Below are 17,998 nucleotides of genomic sequence, written 5' to 3'. Positions count from 1 at the left end.
TGGAGTTTTTCCTTGACCCACAGTTCTCTTGTTTGGAAATCGTGCAGCTCCTTTGTGCACAGAGGAATACACCCAGCAACGCCTGTTCCAATCAGGAGAAATGTGCACCCTGCAGTCACATAATTGGCTCAAAAATATGTTGATGGCTGCAGGATGGCCCCGGGCACCTGCTTGGTGATGTTTGCCACCAGTTGTCCTGGCTGGCTTTCTGCACAGCTGCAGTTGCCGGTGCTGGCTCTGCCTGTAACAATCTGCTGATCATGGGGAAAAAAAGACAAGCCAAGGCCAATGTGGGTCCAGCCTTTCTGAACCCCAGTGGGACTCGGGGAGGGGTCCCCAAGAAACAGCGGTGCGGGATGGGAGGGTGCTCACGCTCCTGGCGTCATCGAGTCTTCCAGTATCGACAGTTTGTGGTCTGCTCTGCGCTCATTCTTACTCAAGCTGGGACCGGTGAGCTCCATTGCCTGCTCCGACCAGCTCCCGCTGCACTGTTACTTGAAATAAGGAAGGAGTTTCCCCTTCTGCCCATAAATATTCCAGTAGCAAAATGTATTAAAATGTGAAGACTAAATTACATGTATCAATTAAAAAGCATTATGCAAATAATTAAAAGAGCATGTAAATTAATTTTCTATCTATGCATGGGATGCATACTGTATATTTTATTAAAGACCTAAGTGACCCACTTTGGAGGCTGGCTTTCTGTTTCGTGGCAGCTCGGCACGCCTGTGCTCATGCAGCACATCGGCTGAGCTGGGGCCGGGTCAGTGGGTCGGTGCAAGCAGCCCCCGGGGAGCAGGAGCAGCCAGGCTGCTCCCGGTGAGATTACAGGTCCCCATGAGCCAGCTCCAGCACCGTCTCAGAGCACACTGGGGCTCCCACCCTGACAGCCCCCACCTCATCCCTGCCCCACATGGTGGGTGACAGCTAGTCCTTGTGCCTGGACCACTGGTGTCATCCTAGCTGGAGCATTTTGGATAACCCATCTCCCTGGATGTCCAACGAATGGGGCGTCCCCGGGGTGCGAGGGAATGGGTCGGAGCCAGGGGGCACTGGGAAGAGCAGCACAGGGAGCCAGGCATCGTGGCTGGGAGGGAGGGAAGTGCAAAGCAGCTTTTAGAGTTGAAAGGATTGCAATTAACATTAAAAATGCAGGATGATTCCCAAAGCAAAGAGCTTGCCCCATCCAAGCATGGTTCTGTCCTCCATTCCATTTGTTACACATCCATGAAATCTGGGAAGCCCGTGGGGAGGAGCAGAAATTTGCAGGAACACACACACTGTGATCAGCAATACCAAGGGACGCGAGAGCTGAGCCACCAGCATGAGCAAACCCAGTGCTGGGAGCCAAGGAGCAGCAGCTGGCTGTTATTCCCCCTAATAGCCACTCTTGTTTTAAGAAACTAATTTTAACCCCTGGCTCGTGGGTCATGTTTTGGACTAAAAGTAGAAAAGACTTAATTTAAAAGAAAATATAGTTCAAGTAGCAAGTGTTCGTTGCTTGACTTGGTTAAATGATGTTTTAGGCACACCTCTGCCAGCAGAAGGCTGGAGGATGTGTGTGCACCTTCCCTGTCAGCTTTCCAGCTGTTTTGCTTGCAGCTGTGGTTGTTAGCAAGGGCAGTGGATCAGTGCCTGGGATGAGGAGGGGATATAGCCCGTTGCAGCTCTGGAGACCCGAGAGGAGCTGGTCCATCAGACTCACAGGTGCGTTCATCCCCCATTCATCCCTGCTGCTTTCATTAGCTCCAAACATTAAAGCCAGGGGGGCTGAAGCCCACCCAGACAAATTCAGGCTAGCTTGTGCAGGCCAGCAGCTGCTTGAATACCACAGCTGTGTTTAAATCCCATCTCCTGGCACAGAGAACATCCCCTCAGCTTTAGTGGCCCTAATCACATCCAGCCTCCACCACTTTACTTGCTGCAAAGGCAAAGCTCAGACCAGCTTCCAGTGCCCAGCCAGCAAACTGCCCATGATAGGGACTGAGATCGTCAGCAGAGCTATTGCTAATTAAGCTACATTATCACAGGCTGCCTCTGGCCAACACTGCCTGTAGGCTTTGAAAAGTTCAGTAGCCCCTTGGGAGGTTTAGAAGAGCCCCAAGAATAGCACTGCACAGCACCAGGCTGCTTAAGGAAATACCTTTGCACCTGCAGAGGGTTTTAAGCCCCCAGGCAGAGGCTGAGCACACAAGGAGCAGCATCCCTAGCCAAGCTGAGCAAGCCCAGTGCCAATTTTCTTTCCACGGAGGAAACATCCCACCAGTGTGTCTGGCTACTTCAAGGGGGTGGCTGCTCTTTGGAAGCTGGCTCTCTGTTTCAGGGGGTGTAGTTTGTGCTCTGATGCTGCTGAGGCTTTATCCTTCTTTATCCTGAAGGCAGCATAAAAAGCTGAGCTAGCTCCTGATGCTCTAAGTGGCCTCTCTGACGCTCTGAAACGAGGGGGGTGTCTGTAGGCTGTTTGTCTGCAGGGGGCTGGCCAGAGAGGGGAAGATATACTGCTGCTCTCTCTGCGTCAAGTGCATTCCTTTGCTAGATGTGATAGGAGGGGTTAATAATAGTTTAATCTTTATTCCTCTGAGAGTTTTTCCATTTTAAAAAATAAAAATCCACATGCTGCTAATCTTTCCAAGGCAAAAGCTCCCCTAACTTGGGGGTTAAAAGCAAGGCAGGACCTCCCGTGAGCCCCTCCACTGTGCTGCAAAGGGCAGCTCTCAGTGTGAGAGCTCCAAGCTTGGGTTTGGGAAAGCCACGAAAGACGTTTTCTTTTTTTAGCCTCCTGCTCTCTGTGAAGACATTAGGATCTGTATGGCTATGAGTAACTGCACTAGGAAAATCCTCCCACTGCTGTGCAAGCAGATCTAGCAGAGCTTGAGTTCTGCAGAGCAGGGAAGAACTGGGTGCAGGAAGGTGCCCAGCACCAAAGGAGTGGGTGATCACAGCCCACGTTCGCATTAGCAAGACACTTCTGTGCAGTGATGGGTTGCCAGGACTGGTCTGACTTACTATTTCTAAGGCAAGTAGGAAATTCATGTTCTTTTGCTAATCCCTAATCAGTTTTCCTGAGAGTGACTGTGTTTTCATTTGGTACAGTGGGTAAATCAATTAAACACTTTATCAGGTTATTTCTAGAAAACCTGCTCTCCACACTCACAAAATGATTGATGAAAGAGTGACTCTTTAGCCTCCAGGGAATGGTGATTAAGGAGTGACCTTATCAAGCTATTTCTCACAGCTGAGAATTAGACCACTCCGCTCAAAGAGACAAAGTAAATTTCATTACTTTTGTTTAAAACTTCTTTTCCTTTGCCAACTTTCAGATCTGTGACCACCCTGAGCATGGTCTGTGCACTCAGCTGGTTATTGGAAAACTGGGAGATTTTGAAGGGCTTGATCTGTAGGAAGGAAAGACTCCTCGCTGGCAGCGTTTCTGGGATCTCTCCTGCTCATAGGCTTCTACAGCCCTGCTGATCTCAGCGGAGAGAGTGAAAAATCAGAGCTGACTGCTTATGTACCTGTTAAATCAGTGTTACTTGTAAATCCTGTATTTGCTGAACTATGTAGGGAGACCAGTGAAGAGCAACAGTGCTGTAATTCAAATTTTTCTTTACAAAATTATGCTAAAACACTTTGTCCTGGCAGTAAGAAAGCCCCAAGGTCTGCATATATTCATGGGTTCACTTCAGCCTTTATCCAAACCACAGCTATTAACTTAGTTGTAGGAAACACATAAACTCAAGGCTTTTGTTCTATCCCTTTGAGATAGCTAAATGAATAGCCTTGAAGCTGTGGAATTAAGTTAACCAAATACGCCTAGACAGGTCACACAATTTCAGGAAATGAAAAACACAGGTCAGACATGCAGGGAAGCACAGCACCAGCAATGCATGTTCACAGCCAGACCCTGAATCTGGTGAGAACAGCAGACAGGGAAAACTGCCCTGCGACTTTGTTCCAAGATCATTCCCTCTACGGTCAACGAGTGATGGTCCAGAGCCTGTGAGCCTCTCGGGGCTAAGGAAAGGCCACCCTACAGCTCAGCCATGGGTTGCTCGTGCACAGGCAGGTCTGCAAGAAGCTGTTCTGCTGCTGTGACCACTCTGGATGGGATTCAGGGATTCTGGGCTCTCTCTGTTTCCAGTGCTGTATTGATTTGAATAGTGACAACCTAGAGGGGAGCAAAACAGACTGTGCTTCGAAGATGGAATTGAATTGTTTTAAAGTTTTTAAACAAGTTGGCTGTCTTCCTGGACTCTTAAATTAAAGGGCAATTAAGTCACTTTCAGTCTCAAAATGGGCGTTTCCTGGTTTGACTCTTTAAAATTTTGCCAGAGTGATTAATGCAATGAAAAATTGTCAACTCTCAAAAGTCAGGGCTGTCAGCCAACACTCAAAGCATTTATCTAAAGCACATGCTCAGACACTTTTGGCCTGTGGACAAGAGGAAATGGGACAAAATGAGGCTGTAGGGAAGAGTAGCTGGGCATAAAGGACACTGGCACAGCAACACCTGTACCTTAGTACTGATAATTATTATGGGAGGAGGAGAAAAAAACTGCTGGTGCTACGGGCTTTGTGGGAAGTTGACTTTTCCCCCCACGGGGGAGAAAAACCTGGCAAAACATCAGTCCCAGCTCATGGCTACTTGTCAGTGTTGGTTTTGTTAGTTATATGCAATTAATATTTGTGCAGCAGGTGCACTGCTCCCAGCATGAATGGAGTGCACATGAACACTCCCTTGGTACGGCTGCAGTGCTGCTGCTGCACTGCGAGTACAACCTTCCCTTCATGCTGGGGCTCCACAATATCCTGGTAACGTTACTGAGAATATGAAAGAGCTCCAGGCTTTCCCAGTTACTAGAAATGCCCGCAGTCTCCCTTCCTTTGATTTCCACACTCCTTCCTCACATTTAAAAGCTCAGATCTATTTTGTTTCTTCCAGGATTGCTAACCAAAGCTGACTCCTGAATGAATTCTATCTCTGCTTCGGTTAGTCATCCCTTCAGGACAGATTTAGTAACTGCTCAGGGAAACCACATAGAAGCCAACAGTTCACCATTGGAAGGCAGCACCCACTCACTGTCAACATCTTTTTCCGAGCTAGAAGGCTGAAAGTGCAGCAAGTCAGCCAGAATTAGGTGAGCGAGCCTCTAGCCTCACCTGCTGTGTAGGAAGGTGAATAAATTGATACGTACCTAGTCCCAAACCTGACTGCAGGCTCAGGAAAGTTCCTGCAGTGTGAAATAACAGAGCAAAGATAGCAAGTATCTACAGCAGAGTTCACCATCCCCATCTGCCAGAGCACCCCTTGGGGCAAATCAATCTCCTGTGCGATTGCAGCTCCAGGCTGCCCACGCTCCTCGCTGCGGGGAAACTGCCTGAACTTCCACTGCGTGGCCTTCTGAACTGTCACTGAGCTAGCAGCACGCAGACCTGCCCCTGAACTGAAGCAAATCTCTCCCTGAGGTGCAGAATTACTAATGTTTTAAGGCTAAAGAATCGCCTGTTCAAAAATGTGTATCTGACATGTTTTCTGCTTGTGTTTATTAAAGCTTGTATGCTCCTCCAGAATTTTGCATAACATTGGTTGACTAGAGGCACATCATCTTAAAACCTGTCCTGATAAGCAAGAATAAACCAGAGTATTTTAACGCATAAATATGAGTCACGACACTGATGCTTTCAGGTAAGGATAGTTTATTTGCCCCTTTGAACAAATAAGGCAAGATATTTGAGAAAGATCAAATAAAATCTCCTGTATCAAACTCAGAGCAATGCAATAAAAGTTACTATTTCATACATATACAAACTAATGACCCAACACTATTATATACAAACAGCCAGATCTTACAAAATAGCTTTTCAAGTCAGCACTTTATGCCAGTGTTGCTAATTTCTTTGTTACAAAAAAGTTAAAGCTACAAACTTCACATTTTTAAGTCTCACGTGACTGACATCTTCAGTATCTCTAGGTTTTAGAAGCAAAAGATAATGGTTTGTCCAGAACACTTTCAGCAATGCAGATGGACCCAAGGAGCCCATGAATGCAGCTTCACAATTAAGCTAGCTTTTTGCTTAAAAACTTCGTCGGAACAGCTTTCTCTTATGGTACAAGCCTTGCTCTTAGCTTGGAGGATTCTCTGAGAAGTGAGCAGGTACTATGCTCCCAGACACTCTACAAAGGGACCAGAAAGGGAATTATTTTCTCTAATAGATTGAAAATCAGTGAAGGAGAAAATAATTATTCTGCATTAGAGCTCCAAGTGCAAGAAACATCAAGTCTCAGCCACTGCACGCATTTAAGAAAGGTTCAAAGACACTTAAGCCATTGGACCAGTTTTACTTATTTTGGTTCATTTGCTGTATTTTAAGACAATCACATTAGCAAAGCAGAGTATTTCAAGAGTGCTTACATTCAGTTACAGCAGTCACAGGTTGCATATTCCATCAATAGACACCACCCTGGGGTGTTTCACCTAAAACTTGGGTTTTCTAATGCCCTCCAGTCACTAGAAAGTTACCTACACAGTGCAGAGGTAAAACTACTCCCAGCAGAATCTGCTTGATCCACGCCACATGCAAGCAGTGCACAATTTACCACATCACATATCTGCATGTCAATCACACCAGAGGTGTTGGGCCAGACCCATCCAAGTGTCTAATACAAGATCCAACACTTCACCAGAGAACTCTCTCCTAAGTTGTGGGAGCTTCTTTGATGCAAAGGATGCTAACAAATATTGCTTATAATAAACACATGTTTAGGGCAAAATGTATTGCACACATTCCAGATGAGCACTGTATGAGCCCTGGTGTTCACACAGCACTGCACTAGACCTCATTAGAGAGTCCACACTAAGGGATTTTAGTCCGTTAACAACAATGAACCTTTTAATTACTTGGTTTCCCAATTCAAAACTTTCCCAGTACTTGAGGCTATCAGATTGTTGGTTATCCCAGGAGGTACTCTGACAGCAGCACCCTAGATACACTGCTTACTGCCTCCCTTTTCACTCAGGGACAGCTGGTTTGCTGATCTCTGGAACAGCTGTGTTTGCACTGCGTATCAAACTGAGACAAACTGATGCAACCAGATCTGCAGAGGGAGTAAAAATGGCTTGGTTCCTTTCACAGCAATGGAGTATACCTGTTAACAGTAGCCAAGAGTCTGCTCCAAGGAGAAAAAAAGAGCCTACAGAGGTGTGAAATGAACACTTCACCTCTCTAGCAGCATTTGATTCAGGAGACACTGCTATTTAGTTTAATTATCTAGGCGATGTACCAAGGCCTATTTCAGAGAATGACATGGAAACTCTTCCCTCTATCAGAGCAAAATAAAAATACATCAGTAGAAATACTTGCTCTGTCCAAATATTTCATCATATGCTAGATAAATCTAAAACTACATGCGTCTGCTATTACAGCCCATGGGGCAGAGGTATCACTTGGTCTCTGCCCTGCAATGAAGCTCTTTGCTTCTTCTGTTTTACTCTCCACTCTACTGGCGTGAGTTAATTGCACCATCCTCACAGCGATTGTACATGCTGGCACATTGTTGTTGATTGAGCTATACCAGGCAGGAATGCCAGGGAAATGTAAAGAAAGAACACAAGAGCATCCAGAGGAACTGGAAGAGAAGAGACTGAATCTCTTCCAGTAGGACATCAGTAATTGCCTTCTCATCCAGATCAACTCCACCTTTGCTCCACCACCACAAATGCACATCTTCGTTAATTCAACAAAGTCTTTAATTTCAGTTCAACCTTTCTAATGTGCTAAACCTTGCAGAAATGTGAAGGATTCTGAACTTAAGTTTTTATTCAAGCATCTAAAGATGTAAATCTGAAATGAAGCCTATAAAATATTTCACAAACTGTGGAGATTTTTAAGTCCTCTCAGACACAGAAGAAGTACCTAATTCCTGAGAGAGGTTCACACAACTTCCACCCATTCGAATACAGTTTCATCTTCCGAGCACTGCACCATCAGCGGGGTCTCCCTGAAGGACATTTCCAAACAGACAGACGAAGGGGAATCAGATCACCGACTGGCTTTTGGTTTTAAGTCAGTGTGGATTTTAAATCACAGAATGTAATTTCTGATGGAGGCACAACATGCTTTATCTACTCGTATTAATTCATAAAGTACACAAAAAGAGGACAAAACTGAGGTCTTGAAGAAACCACACTTGCTTAAAGCACACAGTGTAAGGCATGGGGCTTATTACAGGCTTTTAAAAAATGAGATTTAAGTTTCTTTCAAAAGGCTAGAACAGTTTGTACATGTTCTCACCTGCTCTCTTCAGCGACCTAAAACTTAGCAGTACCTTAACAGTAGAAAGATACAGTTAACAGCTTGAAATTGAGTCTGTGCATTCACAAAGAAAAACAAAAACAAAACCCACAAAGGATGCAGCCATTAAATACCACAATTCATATTAACTTAAAACAAAACGGACTACTGAAAGTTCAGTTGAAAAGAGAGTGAGCCAACTTTCATTAGCCTATTTCTATCTGTTCTTCTGATTCAAAAACAGTCCCCCTAAAAACAGTAACAAAACTCCTTTGGAATAATGTTTTAAATATATGTCTAAAATTAAAACATACCATCAGGATTTTCCACTTAACAGCATTCCTGAGTTCACAAAGGTGCTATGGAAAAATAAATGAGCAGAAGTATTGCCCTCTATTTTGCTAGCGTATTTCAATAGAAATCGATCTGTTTAGTAGTCGTAAAAGCAAGGAGCTGATTGTTTGAGGATGGAAGATTATTCTCCCAGCGGCTCAGAAGTTCTGCTGCCGCCGCTTCTTGGCTTCAATGGCATCAAGGATCGGCTGTCGCTTTGACTGGTACTTCTGGCGGATTTCTTCAATCTCCTGCTCCATCATGGGGTCCAGGGCTAAGAGCCTCCTCTGAAGTTCATCAACACTCCAAGTCTTCAGCTAGCAGGGAGACAGAAGAAGAACAGATATCGACATCAGTACAGCCACCATCCACACATCTACAGGGATTTTGCTACCCATCTGATGGTCACAACGCATCTCCCAGTAGGAGAAGGTGGAATAGTTCTGCTCTAGACTGCTGCTCTCAGCGAGACTGGCATGAGCCTCAGGATACTGGGCTGCTTCTGCTCATTTTACAGATACATTACATGCTCTGTTCAGTGACAGCCTGAGTGTATAAAACAACCAGTGAAATGTTTCCCCCATTGAGTTGTTTTTCTAACGCTTCATTTTGCAGGCTTAGAACAGAAATATTGTATTGAGATGGAACAGGAACGAAGTTCTCTCCCCCTCCCCTTTCCTTGCAACTAAACTTCCTTCTGCTAAGTGACAAAAGGAGACAGAAAAGGAAGAAAAAAAAAATCATTGTCAAAAGTTGCATTTGAAAAAACAACAATCCGCATTTATGTACAGTCAGGCTGAACCTCAATCACAGTGAGGAATTCAGACTCCTCCAAGCTAGAAATCCCAGAACACACACAATAGGTCACTTTGGGTCAGCCTCATACTGATGTAATATGCAAGTACAATTTGTATTTTACTGTATACATGAAGATGTCAGGCTAGTCTGGACAAGCTTCCCTTCACTGAATTCCCTATCTGCCTGCCCTTTGTTTAATTGGCTCTCTTGCATGTGCCAATTTGCTGAGAACTGGCATAGAATACTGTGATTAGAGATGCCAAGTGTGGCCTGGGACAGTCTAGATTGTCCAGAGCTACACCCTTTACGTAATATTATAACCTGTGGAACAGACAGGATTTTATGATAATGTTAAAAAATACGGACACTGGAAGTGCTTCAAATGTTCACCTAAGCATCAGTCCTTTTCCCATCCAAGACCAAGTGACCCCCAGAAACACAGGGGAGGCACCGTTTTACAGCTACTGCAGCAGGATGGGAATGACCGTTTGCACCATCTGCTTTCAGTGACCACCTGCTGTGGGTACTATGAACACATAAAATAATTTGGGTTTTTTTCTGAACAAAGAAGTGTCAATTTCTAGACTTTCAACAAATGTCATAATTGAGTGACCTATCTTTACTTCAGTTAAATGCAAGCGATGCTGCTGTCCTGGTTTAGATGTTAATTAGTCAGCTACCATTGTTATCCTCCAAGCCATTTCTGAGCCGAAACACACAGTGAAATGCTTGATGCCTATTACAAGGCAACAACTGAATTACTGGCTGTTTAATGGTACTTGGCATCAGTCCTTAAAATGTATATGAATACCAAAATATGTCAATCCTGATCCTTCTTCCTGAGGTGGAAGAGATAGCCGTCCCCAAACCACAAAGTCATCCGCTAGCTGATTTCTCAGAAGGTCTTTTGAAATTCTTTAGCATGTTCTGCTAAATAAGATACTTCCTAGTTGCAGTTACAGGATCACGAATCCACTTTAATAATCTAGGCACACATGAAACAAAACCTTTCTTGCAAGGGTATACAGTCTTTCGGCCTCTCCAATCAGGCAACTGTTCATTAGAAAGACAAAGCACTTGCTCCGCAAAGATATACATTATTTATACATATTAATGCAACTTTACCAGACAGCAGTTTAAGTTGATGCATGGCACCAGTTGCCTTTTCACACTGATTTATTATGGAGCAGGTAATTATTCAACATCCCCCTTCCTCACAGTCCAGGGAATTGAACAGTCAAATAAAAATGCAAAAAAGAAGAAAACATTAATTCAAGTACTGAACATATATACTAAGCAGCTATATCAGAGCAAATGGCTGTCAGCTCTCCCAGAGCACCCAGTGCTAGACTAGTAAAAGAGAGTTTTGGAACAGATCTAAAATACCTCGCTCACAGCTTAAGCCAACTATTAGACGTCAGAAATTGTCCTAGGGCTGCAATCTTCCATGGATGCCCTTTGAGCCTTCTCCACCATCCTCCCAAAGTGCTGGGTGCTGCTTACAGTCAGAAACAAACTGCCAGAGTTGGCAGACCAGAGGGCAGAGTGGATTTATAGCGATAGTCTCTCCAGTCCCTGAGAACGTGGCAGTCTGATGAAAAACCTGCCCTATTAATGTTCCTGAATGATCTAACATCATGGTATATCCTCCATGGATACTGACACACAAAGTCTTTCTGTTAACTGTAAGCAACTGCTTGCCAAGGGACACAATGGCTTTGACAATTCCTGGGACTGTGTGTTTGTCAGGACAGATGGCTAATACTATGGAAGATGCTTCGAGTACAGATAAGTCTGGAGCGGGCAAAAGCCTACAGATATATATTAAAATGAACAAATTGGGAAGTGGGTTACCTGCACAGATGCATAATGCAGGACAAAGTAGCTACTTAAGGAGACTGATCATGGGTTAAACAGAATGGGGATGGTGGGAGAAGGAAGTGAGGCAAGTCGATGCAGTGCAAAAAAATTCTAAGAGCACAGAAACACATCCTGTGTGCAATGCTGTGTGTTGATGAGGATTAACTAATTACAGAGTTTTCATCTGGAATAACATCAGCGTGGCTGTGAATGCCATGCTGCTCCTAAAAGAGGCAGAGAAGCCAAAGGGCAACACTAGTAAAAGGTCCAGAATGTGACTTCACCACAGATGAGCTGACGAGAGACTGACAGGCATTCAATTATTAATGAGAGCCAAGCGCCCACGCAGTCGCAGAGGACACCTAGCCCTCTGCTCCTGCTGTGCTTCAGGCCCACGACAACATGAGCCCTGGGACCTGAGCTGGGCTATTACTCAGCTTGTCCTTCCACTTGCACATGCATCTTTAAAAGAAAAAATGAAAAAAAAAAAAACCAAAACCCAACCAAAAAAACCCCCCAAACTACTTAAAACATGATGGCCTCCATTTCACTTTGCTGCATGGCATTTCACTGCAAGCCAGTGCCACAGACAGACTTTCTCCCAGAAATGAAGTTTTAAAACTCTAGTGTATCTGTCTCTGCAGTAGTAGACTCCTGAGATACTGACATTATTCTCTTAAAGAAACGCCAGAAGCAAAATAAGAAAAGAAGGACAAGGACAGAGCATCTCATGACAGATGGTTACTCAGGGTAAAGTCTCAGCACTGAACAGCTGCAATTAGAGCTGGTTTTAGCCACGGGCTCAGTCCCATTCCTCTCCTCACTTCTCCTCAGCAATTCTTCTGTTGTAAAAAGTCTAAGTGTCTTTGTAAAAGCTATTTTTGTCCACAGTGATCAAATAGCTAAGATAAAGTTTTAAAGGAAGGAATCTCATTTCAAAAGTAAAGACTGATATAAAATACTTGTTCTAAGGTTGGTCAAACACAGCTATCAATAGGGAGAGGCGGCAGCACAGTGAAACTGTTCAAGCAAGGTTGTATGTGCAGAAAGCTAATTTTTAACCATTTGATTAACAGTTATATTTTTACTGAAGATTTTGAGAATGATCTTAACTCTGTAAAAATGTCCAACTGAAGACAAACGTCAGAGTTGCAAGTGTTCACCTGAAAGCCTCTCACCCACGGCCATTCGTGCTGTTCATTGCTCTTCAGGCTGCAGACACCACTGACAGCAACATCTTGTTTTAATATGCTGATGATTTCTACTATATAATTCAGAAGGACATATATAATTACATCCTTCAGAAGGACATAACCTACAGCCTTTCCATGCATACGCAGTAATGATGGACAAATCAGGAACAGATCATTGGATATACAATTTCTTCCTCAAGGAGAAGATTTGCAAGCTATTCATGAGATCCCTTTGCCAGCATTTCAGACAGACTTGCAGATAACTACTCTGCTGAACAACGTTCACCTCAGCAAACTGCTTCTGAGTTGCCGTCCTTTCAAATCAGTGTTTTAAAAATAGAGGGGGAAAAAAACCACCCACTTGCATTTGTTACAGTCAGGTAAAGTATCACTGCAACATGATATTTTACTGAACGTAAATGAATCTAAGCAGCAAAAGGAGAATAAATACAGGCTCTCTGCAGACGTTAGACATAGCCACAGGTTCGATGTTCAAGGGCACCATGGTCTGAACTTTATACCTACGCAGTTCTGTCCTGAGCAAGAGGCAGTCTAAAAACCTGCCACAGTATTTTTAAACAGACCACGCCAGATTTATGTTTCACACAAGATCTACTGTAAAACACAAAGCCTAGAGAATTAGCTCAGCCCCTTCCCTGTCCGCAAGAAAAACAAACAAAAAATCCAATCAGTGAAAACTTTTTGAATTATAGCTCATGCAAATGATTTATCACAGTTCTCTTGGTACCCATAGTCCTTACACTGAAGGGCACCCATGCCTGGTTTTCCTACAGCAGGGTCTGTAGCTTGACCAGTTTGGAACCTAGCATACTCCTCTGGTCCCTTAATGGCCCTTCAGCAGCACGAGGTCATCACTGACTCGGACCAGTCTGCACTACTGACATAAATACGATGTCATCCAGTAATCCCTGAGTCACTTCAGCTATCATTCTTATTTGCTCCTCCACCAAAATCCTCTTGCTGCATGAATTATGAGCATCAAATAGAAACGAGCCGTTTCCCAGCAGCTTTCACACATTTCTCCCCCAACAAAGACTTTCAGCAGAGCACTAACTCACCGGCTGCACAGGAATCAAAAAATATTATCTTGGCACAAGTGAAAAACATGTTCCTCCTGCAACTTTCTTCTTACTTGCTGACACTGAATCCGATCCCTAGATTTAGCACTAAAGCCCTTTCTTTGCATCTTTGCAACATTTCATGCTATCTGGGCTTTGTTTTTAAATACCCTTAGAAGTCCTGAAGCTTGTGCCAAACATGAACCCTCCATTTCCAGGGACGGGATGCAGTTGTTCTACCGTCATCTTTTAAATGTGCAGATGTATCCTGACTTCTGGAACAAAATAGGAATATATATGACACTGGTGAGATGGGGCTATTTTCCCCATGCTGAATGTATTTGAATAGTTTTGCAGAAGGGGGATATTTTCAAGTCTTGATACTAAAGCAAATAAAATTAGGAAGTTGTTCTATGCTTCCTTAGCCCTCTAGTCATACCCCTCTACCATAATTTCTGTGAGTTTGAACACTTGTCTTCCACATGCTCACACAGAGTATTTTCTGAATATCATCCCACCCTTACCACCAATAGCCTGTGGCTTTTTAGAAAAGAAACACCCAGCTGCAGCAACCAGTCTGCCTTTAACCCAAATATTCCAGGTGGCATTTACTGCTCAACATAATTTGGTGTCAAACTTTTAAGTTTTAAATAGCCTTTAGAAAAACTGGCTTTTGCAATTATCACTTCATAAGGGGCAGTGGGAGTTTGAAGACTAAAATACAGAAGTAATAAAATTGCAGCTTCCCACGCTACACAGGGAAATAAATTCTTAGTGGAAAAGATATGAGCTAGAGGGGAACTAAAGAAAAAACAAATTAATTGTCTATTTAGCATAGCTTTTATTGTTGTATCTTCCTTTTCTGCCTAGTTTTACTTTGCAATCTAACAGTTCTTGACTGCATGCCCAGTGATCAAAGTCCCCCAAAGAAACTCAAGACATCTTGAATCATATTAGTAGGGAGCACAACTCTTCATTTACTTGTGTGTATTTACATAGGCAAAATCTCAACATGGCTAGAGAAGGGTTTTTATCCAAACCAAGTTATCCAAGCTACACTAAACATTAAATGCCAAATAGGAATTTGCTGCTAGAGATAAGTGGCTACTTACCAGAGGTAAGTAGAAAAGAATTCCTACAAATAGTCTATTAAGTGTTCAGATGTCCTTTGGGAAGGGAAGCTCTTCGTGGAAGAGACTAATTAAACTCTTGCTTCACTTCACCTTGGCTATCAGCAATGCTATCAAGATGCTTCCCTTCCGATAAAACCAAGGGCACACTTGTACTTCCTCTCCAGGATCCTGCAGATCAGTTTGATGCATATCCACCTCAACTTCTGAACTTTTTTGCTATCATCTCCTCAAGCAGGGTTTTATTTCTGGGAGGCAATCACCCATTGGATACCACTTGCTGTGACTATTTGTAGCAACCACCTCAGAGTGTAATTCAGCCTGCAGCATGAGAGAGTGCATGGGTGCTACAGAAGACCACGAGCTAGGGGGAGGTGTCAAATCTCAAGGATTCATGAATGTGAGCTCTGACAAGTGTAAGAACTGAGATTATTCTGGAATTAGCCTTCTGTAACTTGAAAGACTGGTTAAACGTGGTATCAATTAAATGCTCGTATCAAATAGACTCGGAGGGAACAGATTACTCAATAGTACTACGCACTTTTTTTAAACCAGCAAAAAAAGCATTCAATTTCTCTGGCCAAAATTAAATGTAGAGGGCGATTTCTCATGCTAAGCAGTGCTCCAGACTTTAGGTCTTGAAAACGGTGATATAAATTGGTGTTGGAATAGCATGCCATTTTTTTTCCTTAGCATTTTTCCTGAAATGCTGGCTCAATACCATTTGGCATACTTTCAATCACTGATCTAAAAATTAAGTGCCTTGTTCTCATTTATGTTTCTAGCATAAGGAGGCCTTGATATAATGTATGAGCAGGCATTAACTATTTATTCACTGTAAGTTGTCCAATGCAAGGGACACAAGAATCTAAGAACCTACAGGCGCTTACCACCCGCTTTTCATCATGATTGTCAGGTCTCTACAACTTCACAAATCTGTCAAGAAGCCATGCTACAGAGGAGCTACAGTAAATCAGCACAAACCCCAGAGCCTATACAAACATTAATTATCTTTATTTCCCCACACTTTTAGCATTAACATGTCAGTGAAGTTTCTCACTGTTATGAAAGCAGTGGATGAAATGCACTCACTGTGGGATTTCATGCAAGATTAAAAATACAGATATTAATCTTTCAAAGGATTTGAAAAATAAGTCTCAGCAGCACAAGCTTCTGCTTTTAATGCATCTTAATTATTTAGGCAATGTGCTAGCAAAACACACCATGGGCTGCAGCACAAGTCAAAACAGCACTGTGGCTAGAACTTCCCAAAGAAAGTGAACAGGATCTGTGATCAGTGCACATCTGGAGACAGCTGTTTCAGGCCACCTCATCTAGACAGCAGATGACTTCCCACAAAGAAATAACACTCAGCTTTCAACTAGATCATCATATGCTCTTAGAGGCCAAGTCAACTTAAGTCAGTGCAAGTCAAGCAGCTGAAACAGTTAAATGAGTACAATCACAACATCACTTCTTTGTGGAGGACAGACACTAAAACCCACTTCTGCATTTGATCCCTAGCCAAACTGGAAAGAAGTATTTTAATAGAGAGTTATATCAGAGGAGACCTAGGCCTTCTCAGATGACGTGTTTGGGCTAGCTCTACCTTACTTTCAGAAATGTGTAGTTTTATGGCTACTGAAAGTGAAACATCTTAGTGCTACAATGCCAATAAGGATCCTAGTTATTTTCTGTGTAGCTCTGCTTATTTGAATAAAGGTGTATGGTATCTGTACTATTCCTACAGAATTACTGGAAGGCAGTGTCTGCCATTCTCATTCCTGCACTGCTCCCTGCCAGATACACTGTGAAGACCACATCTAAACTGGAAACTTCCCTCTGTCCTGCATCTGCAGTAAGAACTACTGCCAAGACCTCTCTTTTCAGCTTAGCATCTTGCTAGCTTAGCAAGGCTTCTCTCAAGCTGCCACACAATCATGGCCTGATGAGCTTCTTGGGAAGCTGCCCCTCCACTCGAGGCACTCACTGCTGCTCACAGCACCAGTACCACTTCACTAGTGGAACCTCATTCATCAGTGGCTGCCGAGGCAAAAGGCTGCCTTGAGCACAAGTAGAAAAGCCCAAGCTTCATCAATAGTAGCTTTCTGGCTATTACTTGGATGGCAGCAGCATAATGCTGTAACATGGATTTGAGTTGAGCCCTGACTCAGGTCAGTCTGAGGAAAGCTCTGCTGTACCCTGGGGCCAGGCAGCAGCCCCCCCCAGCACAGCTCGCCTCCAGGCTGACCTACTCCCAGCTGTGGGCTTCTGCTGCGCCTCATCTTGCTAGCCTAAGAGCCATGTAATAGCCGCGATCTCCTCGCTGGGAGGTTACTCACACACTTCCCCACTCACCCCTCATTCCTCAGCTGATACATCCTATGCTGATATTTGATTTTCTGATTTCAGGGGATCTAAAGGGTCTATATGAGAGTGAAATTATACATGTGTGTGCGCACACATGTGCACACTAAGTCGCACTCCACGCTCAGGATTTGTCTCTTCCATAGCAAAACCTGCCATAGTATTATTACTCAACTATTTCTTATTTGAGGGTATATTTACATCCATAACATTTGATCCTGCTGGTTCAGCAAGGACTGTCCTCAAGCGTACTTTCAGTAGCTAATTCCTGTGACTGCTGTGGAAGAAACCTATGTACATGCTTTAGACACACAAGTGCTCCTTCACCAGCTAAGAGGCATCTTTGCTTTGCCTTCTCACCCTCCCCAGTTTGGAAGTTTTCCCCCATTTCTCAAAAGCCTGTAAGAGCCTGGGGGGAGCTTTGCTGTTGGCAAGATGTCAGAAAATTCCCAATACATAAACCAATTTCAGAGGATTATAGCAAACATCCGGATCTCCTTGGCTACTCTGGCTACCCAGACATAACTACGCAGTGATTATTCAGAGTGGTTACCCACAGAGCAGAGAAGATTGCACAACCGCAAGAACACTGTAGCCTGCATCAATAACACTGCCATCCCTGAGTTGCTCTTAGCCAAGAATTGCACTTTATTAATCCTTACTGTAATCCCTAAAATGCTCAAGGAAGTTTTGGTGTTACAGCCAGTACAACCATATAACCTCTGCATGCTGTTACTACCCTCAGCATTGTACAGAAGTTATATTAAGGAAGAAAACCCATCCAAAGCTCTACTCATTGATATGAGTGGTCATAAAAAAAAGTTTTTTTAAAAAGAGCAATGCATTTTCATCTTCTATGCTCTAAGACTAAATTTCCCTTTTTAGCCTTACTATCAATTATGAGTATGAATAACCTTATTCACTTCCAAAATCATCCCAAGTACCA

General features: G+C 43.5%; 1 protein-coding gene across 1 annotated transcript in view; it reads right to left on the bottom strand.

Moving 5' to 3' along the window:
• Positions 1-5,686: 5,686 nt before the first annotated feature.
• Positions 5,687-17,998, bottom strand: part of STK4 (serine/threonine kinase 4) — a 48,682-nt gene continuing 36,370 nt past the window's right edge. The window contains exon 12 of the mRNA XM_010569800.1: positions 5,687-8,942. Coding sequence (XP_010568102.1) covers positions 8,784-8,942 — 159 coding nt within the window. The 3' untranslated portion in view covers positions 5,687-8,783. The remainder of the gene's footprint in view (positions 8,943-17,998) is intronic.

The sequence above is a fragment of the Haliaeetus leucocephalus genome, unplaced genomic scaffold (genome assembly GCF_000737465.1).
Source record: "Haliaeetus leucocephalus isolate CR32 unplaced genomic scaffold, Haliaeetus_leucocephalus-4.0 Scaffold273, whole genome shotgun sequence".
NCBI classification, from domain to species: domain Eukaryota; kingdom Metazoa; phylum Chordata; class Aves; order Accipitriformes; family Accipitridae; genus Haliaeetus; species Haliaeetus leucocephalus.
Note: the sequence above shows the minus strand (reverse complement) of the source record. Positions and strands in the feature narration are given on the sequence as shown.